Here is a 13,718-nt window from a genome sequence, read left to right as displayed (position 1 = left end):
ATAGCAGTGATGTACAATGTGAAGTATTATCATAATGTATTGCGCTTATCTGTGTGCATTGTGACACTGTTACCCAATTTGGTGTATGTCGGGGTTGGAGTTGCACTACCGCCGGACCGTGGTCGGTTAACGTCACCCTGGTTCGGGTAGGTCGTGTGGATATCGTCGTCGTCGTCGGCGGGGGTGTATTTTAAGGGCTATCAGGGAAGAAGAAAAAAAGAATTTAGCCGGCACCTCGCTGGAGATAAAAGACACGGCCACCGAGCAGAGCGCTTTTACACAGCCCCCCGGAGAGGCGGGATCGGCCGAAGGGCGCCACCGTGGACCAGTCGGTGGTCGGATGACAACGCGCTGCATTGCCTTTCGCTCGGCGTGTACGTCCGATTGTACTTACGCATACCTCGTGGCGTGCGAGTAGTTTTTGGAAATTTTGTTTTTTTTTTTGAAACATTACCGCGGTCGTTAAAAAAAAAAAAACACTACAGAAGTGTGCACGTACGGTCGAGACCCAATCGTCGCGTCGACTTCGCTCACAAACTGTCCGGAATCGAGCAAACCTATCCTAGCACAGAAACCGGAAAATATCTTATCAGGTGAACCATATTATATAATTATTAACCCTTTTTCTTCGAATTCGTAGTATCCGTTTCACCCCCGCCGTCGAAATACCGACCATTGTGATTAGTATCTTCTTCATTGTATTAGGTACCGCATCGATCGTCATCGTTAAATTATTTTTTATCACGGTGATCAAATGATTTATTCGTGTCTACCTGAAAATACAACTAACGATTTTTGTTGACATTGGCACAAGACGAGCTTTCCGAAAAATAGGCAAAACAGTTACAAGTTCGTTTGCAAACACAGTTAATCTTTAGGTACCTATAGCTTTACCGTTTGCAGTTAAACAATATTTAACGTTTTAGGAGTAAAAGTGGTGGAAATGTATTTTTTATTTAATTCCAATTTTTTAACGTCCAGTCTGAAAATAAGGCTGAAATCTAATGTATACCTACATAATTACAATTTTTCTAAAATTTGCTTTTTATTTTCATTAGTTGTTTCACATGTCTGCGACCTAAAGACTCGCAATTAACGACACTGAAAGTGACGTTATTATTTTCGGTCATTAAGACCTGTGACCTCACCGTGTGTTTTATTTTATGGTTTGGTGTTTAACATAAATTAAATTTAATGCAAATGTTTGTGCGTTTAACTTACCTCTCCAAATAAAACTGTTTATTTTTTAAGAAATAAGTGTACGTCTTATTGTTAACAACGCGCTAGTGTGAAAAACGTTTTATTGGTAAAAGCGAGATTGACTTTTTTTTATAGTAAAGGGTCAGAATTATGTAAACAAAATATTATTTGTACAACGCATCGATTGGCTGGCACTGGTGGAATTTTAGAGACCTAAATGTAACTGGAATCCTATAAAGAAACGATAATATTTATCTATAAAATTTGTGTTCATTTAAATATAAAATTAACCAGTAACGCTTCGCTTGCATTGTACCTAATGGTTTTGTAGCGTATAAATAGTTTTTTATACCAATTTGAAAAATAATACTAAAAAAAAAAATCAATTAAAATAACATTAATTATGGCTATTCTTGCCGGTTGATGTATATAAAAAGACACAGATCAAAAAGACCAGACGCTTGTATGTAAAATATAGGTACTAGATTAGGGTGTGCTAACCCTATAGTAATAAAGACTTTTTATTTATTTACCAAAACTAAAAGTTTGTAATGAATTTATGTCCTAACGCTATTAAAAAGTTAAAAAAAAAAAAAATGTTTTTTGTAGTCATTTTGAGGTTTAATGGTAAACATTTATGTTTCTTGGCTGGCGTTGATTACACAGCCCTACATAAACATGGATATATAGGTAACGTTCCACATCAAAGGAATGTCGTAATTCTGCCTATGAACTTTAAAATTTAACACAGATTAGACTGTAATTCACTAAAGGCTTATGAACCAAACTAACTTCTGTCGTTAAAAATAATATCTTGTACATACTTAAGCAGAAAATATTGACTATGACGACGAAACTTCAATAAACAATTTTCTAATCAGTTTCCGAGTTTATATTAAACTTTTAATATTCTTCTTTGATCATAAAATGATAAAAAAATATTTTGACATATTATATATATATACAATGTTGGCTGAATTAATATCAATTTAATACCGTTTGCTGTAACATTATAAAAACACATTTTTTTAATATGTAAAGCTAGACGTTTTACTATGATGAGTATTTTTGTGAAATCAAATAATATCTAATACCTAGTTGTTTTACCAGGCATTAAAAATCATGTTTTAAATTTTACCATAAGGTAACTGACACAGTTTAATACTTGAATGTTTATGTAGCTGCGAAGAGTGTATTGCGGTACACAATTTGTTGACTTACTAGGTTAGATATAAAATATATAAAATCAACAGTATGAGGTAATATGTGTGGTGGACGCTAATAGGAAAGAATAGGTTGAGATGAACCGGGCATTTCGAATTAAGTGTAGTAAAACGAAAGGAGAAACAGGTATTAGTGTAGACGAAGAAGATTTCTATGGTCGACAATTAAGGATAGACTAATAAGACAAGTGGTGTAAAACACAAAAAATGGCGATGGTCGAGAAGTACGGAAGGACAATGTTTGGGTAACCCACTTGTATTGAAAAAGTCGACGAAAAATATTTTTAAAACACTTATTTTTCTTTAGTTTAATCTAGTTACCTACAAAAAACACATAATGGACTAATTCTATCAAGGGTGGAGATTGGAAGTTTGAAGTTTATATTACATTTTCGAACTTCAACGCTATAAATTGCGACCAATGTGCTTTTGCTGATGGCACGTTCTCCCGTAACAAACTTTATTGTTTACGTGAGATCGACGACAGACAAGATTTATGATATCAAGTTCTACACGTAGGTGTGTATATATATATATATGGGTTTGTCTGTTTTCAAAGGTATTTTTGAACGTGACAAATTAACGTATCCGTTTTTATAGGCTTATTCGTCGTGTGGGCTTTCAAAGCTCAAATTTATTATTATATTTTTGTTCGCCAAACTCAATTTGTCCGGAATATTTTTAGGAAGTATTTAGAAGTCCGTCCCATTGTTGGAGCAAGGTTTTTGTGCTAACTGGGTCTGTTTTCGGATGAAATTTATTGCCGTTTCCAACCGAGTTCATTACCGATTGCGTCGTATCGACGTTAGATTATATTGTGGCGTCGCCGCCGGACGGACTATCGAAAGGCCGACTTTGTTTTATTAGGTAATAATTTTTTTAACGAGCTATATAATGTTTGAGAAAGAACGGGACGACTGTATACTCATCGTTGTGGCCGATCTGTTTCATGAAAACATTATATATAAATTGTATATCGTTCAGCAAGTCATGATTTTCGGTTCAAAATAAAGGCAAACCGCACAATGTCATAATTTCCATCGGACTAAGAAAAAACACAGTTTATTGTACATATTACATCTGTAACTTATAAGTGTATATTTGTTGTGTGATAATAGTATCAGTAACAATTATTTTATTCTGTATGTTGTAATCATTGATAATACATGGATTATTACCATTCATAAGTATGGATATGGTTTCTTAGCAAAACGGTAGTCAACATATTTGGTTGGAGAAAAGTGATATTTTTACATGAATTCCCTCAAACGTTTGAATTTACTTACAATGAATAATGCTTTTGAAATTACTTTTTTTTACCAACTTTTTAAATCGTACTTTGGTAAGTCACAAATTTCAGTCATAGTCAACGAAAGAGGAATGAAGGGGATGAGATTATACAACTGAATGTACTTTATTAAAAAATATAATGTAGACAGAAATTGTGAATAATTTAAAAGTTAGAACTTACTATTAAGTTGAATTGTATTATAAAAACGATCGTGAAATTATATTATGTATATATTTTATGCATAATACATACAGACGTTCCCCAGACTCTGAAAATAACCAACATATTTTTTGGTTGAAAAAACTATACTACCAAAACGACTTTAGAAGCCTTTAGCCGTTTTGAACATAGTGCAACGTCGTTAATTCCACCTGTTCTTGCGTTTTTTTTTTTTTTGGTTGTTAAACAAAAAATTAACATATTTTAACGGTTATCGTTAAGCCGAGTTGTCACCTTAAAATTCTGAACAAATTAAGAACTTATATTTATGCACAAATGGTACCAGTAAAACATCATACGCGTTTAAAAACCTGAGAAATTACTAATTTAGCAGCTGGAAAATGAGCCCAAATGGATGTAGTTTTTTAAATTTTGAATTGTCATATATTTTATGTATAAGTTTCCATGGCCAACCTAAAAAGTACTATTATTTTAATTTTTTTTTTTTTAATTTAATAATTAGCCCTTGCCAAGTAAAGGGTTAAATGTTAACACAGTTTGTTTTAGAGATTTCCTTTTGTTTTTCTATTAGGTATGAAACGATACCTATAAGACATTTTATACGCACGAGGTATTTATTTTCCTTCTTCAACTGTAGCAAACTAGTATTACTTATAAATATTTTTGCTTTTAAAATTATTGGCAATGACCAATTTACCAACGCGATAGTTGATAGGCAAATTTTGATTAATAATTTTTTTTTCTTTGTGATTTTATTTTTAACTAAAATTATAGATGAACACAAATTGAAGACTGATAAAATATTTGAATGGCTATTAGCCGTAAGAAAATTATTGAAATTTTAATCCGAAAGAAAGTAACAGTAGTCATACCTAAACCAAAACACGATTAGAATAAATAACTTTTATAATATTAATGTTAAAATTAGTTTTTTGACATTAAAATATTGAATCGCATAAAATATCATTTTAGCTTATAGTAATGCAAATGACCCGTTCATTCGAGTTTTTATAAATATTTTTTTCATAAAAGTAATGCGAATGTGTGTGTTTGCATTTGTTTTTTCAACTAAGGAGGGTCTTGGCTGGATAAGAAAAAGCCATAGACAATATTTGTATATATATAAAAAAGAGGGGACTAGAGAATTTTCATTAACGGAATCCGACACGACACCGAAGCTTCCCTTTTAATACATAATATTATACAGATGCTTTATGCTCGAGATACTTGTACACATATTATTATTATAATGAAAATGAAGATATTATGGCATGAATATGTGATAATATTATTATGCAAGGTGATTGCACGCAATATGTATAATATATTAATATTAACTGTTTATCGATTGGAATCTATACGTGTAAACCTATTCAATATGCATGTATCTAATACGCGGAGAGTATTTAGTCTCAAAACATGGTTTATATTGCACACAGGAAATTTCCAATCATACATAAGTATTAAAAACTAATTAAAGAAGCAAGCACGTCTTTTCTTATAATTGCATAATATATTATTTTAAAACTATTTATGTTTTTAATGAGCACCCAACATCGTCCTTATACATTATTACATTATTATGTCTAATACAAATATTACATTAGTGTACAACATTTTTTTTTTGAAAACTATGTTTATTAGTGTACAGATTTTTCAATATGAATAATGTATATTAAAAGCAATCGCATAAATTAAAAATAAAATAGCAAATTTCCATTTTCTTGTGGCAGCATAACGACGTTTTTACTCTGATTAGGCATAATTTTTCAAAAACGAGACAATCGAGTAGCACAGCTTTATAGACTATGAACAAATAAAAATGTTTATTATTATTTATTAATACAATATATTTGTTATTATTATGATTCTTTTTCACATTGTGATCAAGAATTACATTTAAATTTTGAACAGTTTTTTTAGGGTTCGTTTTGTTTACTAATAAGTCATGAACGATATTAACTGACTGATATCTTATACCTAATATTATTCGATGTTTGACTTGCATCACTTTTGAAACTTGCCTACACGTAAAAAAACAGTTGTTTTACTTACTTTTAAAAACAAGTTTAAATCGACTAATTTGTCCTTAGTGAATCTGAGACATAAATTATTAGCATTATTCATATTCATTGCTAACAATACCGTACGTTTACTTTCCATGTCCATTTCTGTCCAGCCTGTACTGTAGAGAGCAAATATAATAGCCTCTTTCTGAAATGTGTATTATGTAAAATAAGATTTTTAAATTTCATAAAACATATTTTTGTAAAATCTTTTAAAGAAATATTAAAAAAAAAAACTGAAAATTTAAACAAGTTACTATAATGATATTTAATATATTTATTAGATTTAAAAAATAAAAATAAAATAACAAATTTAAGTCAGATAAACAGGATTATTGTATAACATAAAAATATAAAATAAAGAATTTTATATTTATGTACAACTTTTTTAAAGGTAATAATATTAATTTAAAACAAAAGCAGTATATGTTCAGTACCTCATCGTTTATAGCGGTGCATAATGAGCAAGTCATGAATAAATTGAACACAAACACTGCAAATCCAATAATCATCTTAAATGTTTGGACGGTATCAACGATTTCATTTCTGTAGTAATTCTATTAAAATTTCACAAAATTACAATTAAAAGAAAACATATACCAATTAGGATTGTGATTTTAATGAAATTTTACCAGAGCTACAACAAATAAAGTAAATACGGCATTAGCCCAAAATACAAAGAACTCCATCAAAATGAGTTTTCCAATAATCTTATAAAATGTTTCCAGCTTTCTAAAAAAATATATTTATAATGTTAACTTTGTATATTCATTTTTAATAAATATTTTATGTATAGCGACATGTGACGCGTTTCAGTCATTGCACAGCTATCGTCACAGGTCTTAACGTGACCGGAGGATAGATCTTAACATTAAACAGTTTTACTACAGTGATATTATCATTTTTAAATGTATAAAAATTTAATTCGATACTGCTACCGTTGGGTTCGAATTTCTAAGAGGTAATGCCGTTTTTGAGGACATTTCATATTTTATATTAGAATATTATATACCTCGAATCACTTACTTTATAACTTTTTGATGATCTGAAAGGATTATTTTTAAATATTTCTGAATTTTAATTGCGCGTTTACCTTCGGGACGGCCTCCAATCAAATTATAATCATTGCTCATACCTATGAGTAGTAAAAAAGAAACACTTTTAAAGACTTTAAGTTAAGTATAAAAAAAATTACCTTGTTCCTGGATATTTATGTGGTTTTGTTCAAAGTTTTCGAGCCCTTTATTAATTGTTTCTAACTGACCGACAATGGCTGTGCATAAAGATATTATCACTATATTTGACAATACTAATAACGAAGCGTACAAGAAGACGATCAACGTCTCGACTATGTAGAATATTGAGAAGTACTCGTTGTACACGTCTGTGGATACCATGAAATACAAATTGAATAAGCTAAGGCGGTAGCTGTCATAAGAGCCGTCGTGGTTTCTTATCTTGATATAGTTATCACTTATAATAAGGGGACTAACAAACCACACTACGGTCGTCATAATTAATGCGACACTTATTATATAAGTAAATCGTATGGTTCGGGTCTGCCAGACTTTCAGTATACTTTTGTCGTAAAACTTGTATGACAAAAAATCGAAACTAACCACGTGCAAACACTCCCAAATATCATCCGAGTTCTTAAATATCACCACCAATTTGTAAATGACAAAGATTATATTTTGCAGAAAAGTGTACATCCAGAAAGATTGAGTTAAGTCGTTGCTCCAATGGTACATTCCCGTCAATCCGCAGACGCATCCTGTGATTCCCATGAGTAGCATACCGAAAATGATCGGTAATTGATAAATGTTGTAACCGTAGTACTTAACGTTGTTCGGATGTAGCATTTGACATAGGCCCAAGAGTTTGGCCAGACGTACGTTAAAAACGTAGTCTTTATAATCAACGTGCCCGAGTTCCAGCATTTGACAATCAAAAATTGCAGTGAGCTGAGAACATAAATTTAGTAGTGGTACTAATCTAATAACAAAGAATATCATTCGCAGGGCTGAATACAGGCCTTAACCTAACATCGGGATCAACACTATTACACTTATCTAAAAACGTTGAGAAGTTTTAGGTTTTTAGTTTTTATCCATACAGTATTCTCAAACCTTTTGACTGTAGTATTGTTAGTATTGTTAGTACCCTTTTGTACTGCTAATGGCGCAACTTCTCTTAAAACACTCATTCATCATAAGCGTGCTCATTTAGTAATTTTCCATGCAATGTCAAACACTATGACTTCGCTACAGCACTACAGCCAATGCTTCACTAGTCACATTTATTTAATTTGTATAAACAAATAATATAAATTATAAAATATTTTTGAGCAAATAGGGGTAGAAAAAATGTATTTTGTGTTTGTTACCTGTAGCATACAAACCATATCAATTTTTTTTTTAACTGTGTTACTTATTCTAACACAATTATTAGATTTATTGTTATTAGCATTTTAAAGTCACACATTGTAAAATATTAAATAAATAAACTGTTGCAAAACTAAAAAAAAAATAAGAAAAGTAACACTGAACATATTTAAACACATTTGAAATTGTTTTTATTATTTATTGTGACAACTTCGTTAACTATGAAATAAATATTCTAAATGGATTTTATTACATAATTTTTTTTTACCAATAATTATACTTACTTACTTTAATACAACAAAGTTGTTCAGACGTTTTATTATGCACTTACAGAAATGTACTTTAGTCCCTAGAAGAAAGACAGTAACTGTACAATTTCTGAGCTAACAAAAATTCAATGAACTTAAGTCATTATAGGCCACTCATACATTTTTAATGTGTAAATGCACAAATGTCGTATTATAGCCACATTATGGTATAGAATTAAAAATGCATTGAAAATGCATACATTATCTGAATTGTTAGCATAACGTCCGTATAATTACTACCGTACTAACATCAAATATTTATTATAATTTCTTAGAAATAAAATAAAATTTGAAGAGGCCACGGACACCAATGATGTCACGAAATAAAAGTTGTACTAAATTTTAAATGAACCATTATGTGATGTGTTTTAGTATATATAATATATAATGGTTCGATCGTGCCCGGACGGTAGTTGTTCTATTTTATGCTGACTGAGAAAATAATTAGGTTAGCCGTTGCATTGCCATCAATGGACGGCAATGGAACAACGGATCACACACAAGTCGATACGAGCGGTCGACCATTAATAACGTTCCGTTCCGGCCAGCTCTCGGGTGCGGTGCTCCGGAAGGACCGGCCGGGGTGACCGCTGTATAACGGCTGTAGCATTATATATAATATAAGAAGATAAAGAACACACACGCGACATGAGCTGCGAGACGTCGAACGAGGAAGGAAAGCCGGAAACGGAGCGGAGGAGACCCCCGGTGGTGTATTTTACTCGAAGATTTCCTACATCACCTGCACCTGGGTTATGGATTTCGCTTCCGACTGTCTTATTATTATTGTTGTTAATTTTCTATATTTTATTTTGCTCGCGACCACTTCACATATCTGCCGCACACGTGTGTGATTTATATATATATATATATATTTCTGTGTGATTGAGTTTGTGTTGTTGTTGTTATTATATCGTACATGAGTTATAGGATCCGTGTCGGCCGGACGTATGAATTATGTGCGAGTATCGGGGGGATGAAAGGGGAAAAAAGAGGCGATTTCGTGTGCGCGTTCGGCCCAAATCTCCACCGACCAGCCCTGGTGCCCGGGTCGGGGAAAGCACATAAATACGTTATTTGTATCCCGGGTGACATTGGCGTGAAGGCCTCTCTTGTATAATACCAACACACACGACCTCCGGTGTGATAAATGACCGACGGTGTACGTCCCCATAGATGTCGTGTTCATCTTTCGGGACCCGCGGCTCTTGACCTATTCGTTTGACGATAATAATAACGTAATACAAATAACGACATATTATACAATATACATGTATAGGGTGATCCATCTGACGTATAAGACACTCAGTTTCTCGGTACATACATCACTAGGTATATTTTTCAATACTTACAAAAGCTTACGTTCGTCCCTTATAAGTAGTATGGACTTTGTGGGGACATATGTTTTTAACGTTTTTTTTGTCTACAAATTTATAAAATTAAAAACATACGTTCCCATTTGAAAAAAAAACAAAGTCCATACTTCTTTTACGTATAAGGGATCAAGGTGAAAACTTTCTAAGTGTTGAAAAATATAGTCAAATATATGTACCCAAGAGTAATGAGAAAACGAGGGTCTTACATCAGATGGATCGCCTTGTATATATGCCGGGGTTCCCGAGGGAAAGGACGTTTTAATTCTCTGGACGGCTACAAAGCCGGCCAGGACGACTCGTTTTCTGTAAAAGATCCTGTCCCTGATCGGTTTCCTAAGTACGGCGGTATATGGTTCGCTTGTTCACGTTTTTTTCTTATAATTTGAATAAACATAAAACAAATATATTTCCACAATTTCGGTTCTCCTATAGTTCATTATCGTGCGCGTTACTCTTATTCGAAACGGAAATACACAACGTTGTGTTTTAGTTTTCAAACAGGTAGGTTTAATTATTTATGACCTAAGTATTTGCGACCCGAAATTGTCATTTTATCGTTAAGATACTCGAGTGTACTGATTATTTTTTTCGAAATTATCAGACGGGATAGCATCGGCGGACATTTAGAGCTCGGAGTGCTGTAAAAAAAACCTTAAAACTATAAGTCAGTGCTGTTCGAAATACCTACATTTTAGGTTCTTTTATTTTAGCTAAAGACGTGTCGAATATGAGACCAACACGATCATAATCTAAAGTTACAGTGATTCGAATGTGACTATAGTCCCTATACATTTCCACGGATGTCTGCGGTTGGGATTGATGAAGTCAATTGACATTGACTTCCAGACAACAAACGTTTGATCTGTATATCGTCAAACAACGTATACGAATAATAATTGTAAGCAACATGAACAAAATTGTCTGTACCATAATCGATTGTTATATGTTAATCTTTTAAGAAAACAGAAAAATGTCGTTTGCTCTTCACGAATTATGGCAGTTTGTCGGCTCTCTGTGCATGCCTCGGATTTTCTTTGGCACCCCTGCGGTCTCCTTTAGGACATGCACTGTTCTTTTGAACGGTTTACAGCATACGTGTACTCTGTCTGTGTCTGTTGTACACCGAGTCCTACGCGATGCTGTACAATTCAATTACAACAGCACCGTGTACGCATAGTTATAATAAGAAGACAGGGCATTGGGGAGCGAAACCATTGTGTTAGGAACCTCGTTTGTTTTTGGAATTATTGTGTTGTCGTCGTGTGGGTGTGTTTTAATCGACAACGTCGGATCAGACCGGAGATAAGATTTCACAGAACGGTCGCTCGCTTTGGATTACTGGAGAATATTGTTTTCGGCCTTACGTTACACGTGCTAATTGGGTTTTAGGAAAGCCTCCCGTACGGCGGTCATACGATGATGGAGAAAACGGTCGCTGACATTTAGTATTATTATTGTTATTATACTTGTTTCGCGCGCGTTTATTGCGTTCGAATAGCGGTTTTCCACGCCAACGCCGTGTTCGTTTCGGGCGATAAATTTTCCTCGTTATCGCCATTAATACCCCGCACATTAATATTGAACACAAACGTGGAAATTTAATAACCTTAAAATGTTTTTCGTGCCCTTCGAACACCACCGGGCTGCACCGCACTACTCAACTTATTGGTAAACGGATCTCTAAGTCTCACCCGATCTCTCCTAAGCATGTCAAGTACAATGTATGTATGGAGTCCTCCGACTGTAAATGAATTAAAATTTAGGACTAAGCTACCAAGTTTTTAAATCGAGTCTCATGCGTGTATCCGGTGTCTACTCCAGATAGGTAATCAATCATATTAAAATAGTGTACACAAGCCATACGCCAATGATAAACTGGACAGGTTACATATATATTTTAAAAAAATAATAACAATATAATATGGCCTACGACGAGACTATGACCGGCAAGTTTTTTTTCGCTCCGGTCTATGTTGTGCGCTACTGTTTATTATTATATATAATAACGTTTTATCTTACTTTACTTTTGGCTGTGCTCTCGTATTGTCAAAACTATTTTAAAAGCGAAAAACTTTTCAACTTCGACAAACGTCATCAGAAAATCTTGACGTTACCGCGAAAAAGTCCATTTCTTTTGTTTGACAATAACACTTAAAAGTTAAGAAATAATGGGGGGAAAACGTAGTGTGAGGTAAAACAACGGCCACTTTCAAAATTTAACTTGCACAACGCTAAAAGCTACCCGCCCATTTTGTTTGACTCTTTTCAGAAACGCAATAATACGAATTTAGAGAGTTCATGCTGTAATTTTATGTTTAACTTTTGCGTTGCGTCCAAGACTCATATTCGGCTATGTTCATGCTAACCCGGGTTACTTTCTTTTCAAAGTTAATTTCAAACTATTAATATAAGTTGTTATTTATTTGACCTCTGACAAAAACTCAATTATCAAAGTATTACAGACCTAGGGCAATTATTTTGTCTTTTAATGACTCGGTGAATTGTAATATTGAATTTATTTTTGTAACCGAAACATGCTAAATATTAATAACTACTACAAAGCGTTAAATGCATTTCTTTCAGATGTCTTCTACTTACAGCTGGTGTACAATACATGTGAATTATAAACTCAATTCAAAAAGGTACCCCTCTCCTAGAAAAAAAATATTACAATTTTACTACTATTTTATGAATTTTAAAGTATCGAAAATAGTGAGCTTTCAAGTTTAAAATTTGCCACATGATTTTTTATTTGATATTTCTTTTTTCCTCTCTACTATTGGATTTAAAATGTACATTTAAAAATGGCTACCAACTTTTTTAGAATTAAAAGACTAATCCAATTTGAAAATAGTAATTTAATAAAATACACAATTTTTTTTAAGCTGAGATCAAGTAAACACGATGGATGAGGTTTTTTTAAGCTATTGCACTCAAGAGGTACTAAATATAAGTAATTAAAAAAAGGTTATCGACTAGTTATTATTTTTAAGCTTTAAGCAATTGATCTAGTTATAATCATCATTTTAAATGTAACCTTAATAATAAACTTAACATTGCCATTGGCCTTTTAATAAAGTCAATCAAGTGATAAGGAAATTAAAGAGATTATAAAAAATAGAATAAATTACATAAAAATGGTTATGTTAAAAACTGTCCAAAAGATTAAAACACTGACATTTTAATTGTGTTTTTTGTAAAAACAAATACATTATTGTTATATAATGATTTAGGCCATAAAAAGTTTTCAAAATGCTACTGGTTATTAATCATGATCATCTGATCATTTTATTTAAAGTACAACTATGAATCGGCTATTAATTGGGTTATAACATAAATAAAATATATAAAAAAACTGTTTAAGCCATATTGTCGAAAGCCATGCTGTTTAAACTGTATAATATAATTTGTACAACACAAGAAAACGTAAGTGGCTGTGACAATATTTGGCTATTGTTAATTTTGATCACGTTAAGTTATTCCTACAGCGATTTCTACCTTACTTTTATTATTATTATTTATGAGCGACTTGTTCGTTTCACTCTAACCCTATTATTAGTGAACTATTTATGAATTTTAATTCCCTACGTCGCATTATTATCATAATGGACGACGTGCTACATAAACTAGCACAGCTTTATCATTAACGCAAATATATATATATATATATATATATGTATATTATTTTGT

The 13,718-nt window shown here is 32.4% G+C and overlaps 2 protein-coding genes across 2 annotated transcripts in view; one reads left to right on the top strand and one right to left on the bottom strand.

Annotated features, from left to right (window-relative positions):
• The first annotated feature begins 344 nt into the window (after positions 1–344).
• LOC126843210 (uncharacterized) overlaps positions 345–13,718 on the top strand; it is a 181,986-nt gene continuing 168,612 nt past the window's right edge. The window contains exon 1 of the mRNA XM_050580584.1: positions 345–593. The gene's annotated coding sequence lies outside the window, so the exon portion shown is untranslated. The remainder of the gene's footprint in view (positions 594–13,718) is intronic.
• LOC126843211 (uncharacterized) lies at positions 5,650–8,166 on the bottom strand. Its single transcript, XM_050580586.1, has 7 exons — positions 8,090–8,166; positions 7,156–7,955; positions 6,987–7,095; positions 6,593–6,692; positions 6,398–6,517; positions 5,950–6,108; positions 5,650–5,700 (listed from the first exon to the last, which is right to left on the bottom strand). Exons 1-7 carry the CDS (start codon positions 8,164–8,166, stop codon positions 5,650–5,652), a joined length of 1,416 nt encoding a protein of 471 aa, XP_050436543.1.

The sequence above is a fragment of the Adelges cooleyi genome, unplaced genomic scaffold (genome assembly GCF_023614345.1).
Source record: "Adelges cooleyi isolate 19-005CV unplaced genomic scaffold, UGA_ACOO_1.1 ACOO_flye_CR_arks_rails_tigmint_CR_PRNA_574, whole genome shotgun sequence".
NCBI classification, from domain to species: domain Eukaryota; kingdom Metazoa; phylum Arthropoda; class Insecta; order Hemiptera; family Adelgidae; genus Adelges; species Adelges cooleyi.
The sequence above is the reverse complement of the archived record's forward strand: the minus strand, read 5'-3'. Positions and strand labels throughout refer to the sequence as shown.

Bases quoted from the DNA above. Each gene is read 5' to 3' on its own strand.
- LOC126843211 (XM_050580586.1), bottom strand. From the start codon at position 8,166: ATGAGTGTTTTAAGAGAAGTTGCGCCATTAGCAGTACAAAAGGGTACT. The intron at 7,096-7,155 runs GTAATTTTTTTT...TACTACTCATAG, and splicing joins CATAAATATCCAGGAACAAG to GTATGAGCAATGATTATAAT. The intron at 6,518-6,592 runs GTAAAATTTCAT...AAATTTTAATAG, and splicing joins CTTTATTTGTTGTAGCTCTG to AATTACTACAGAAATGAAAT.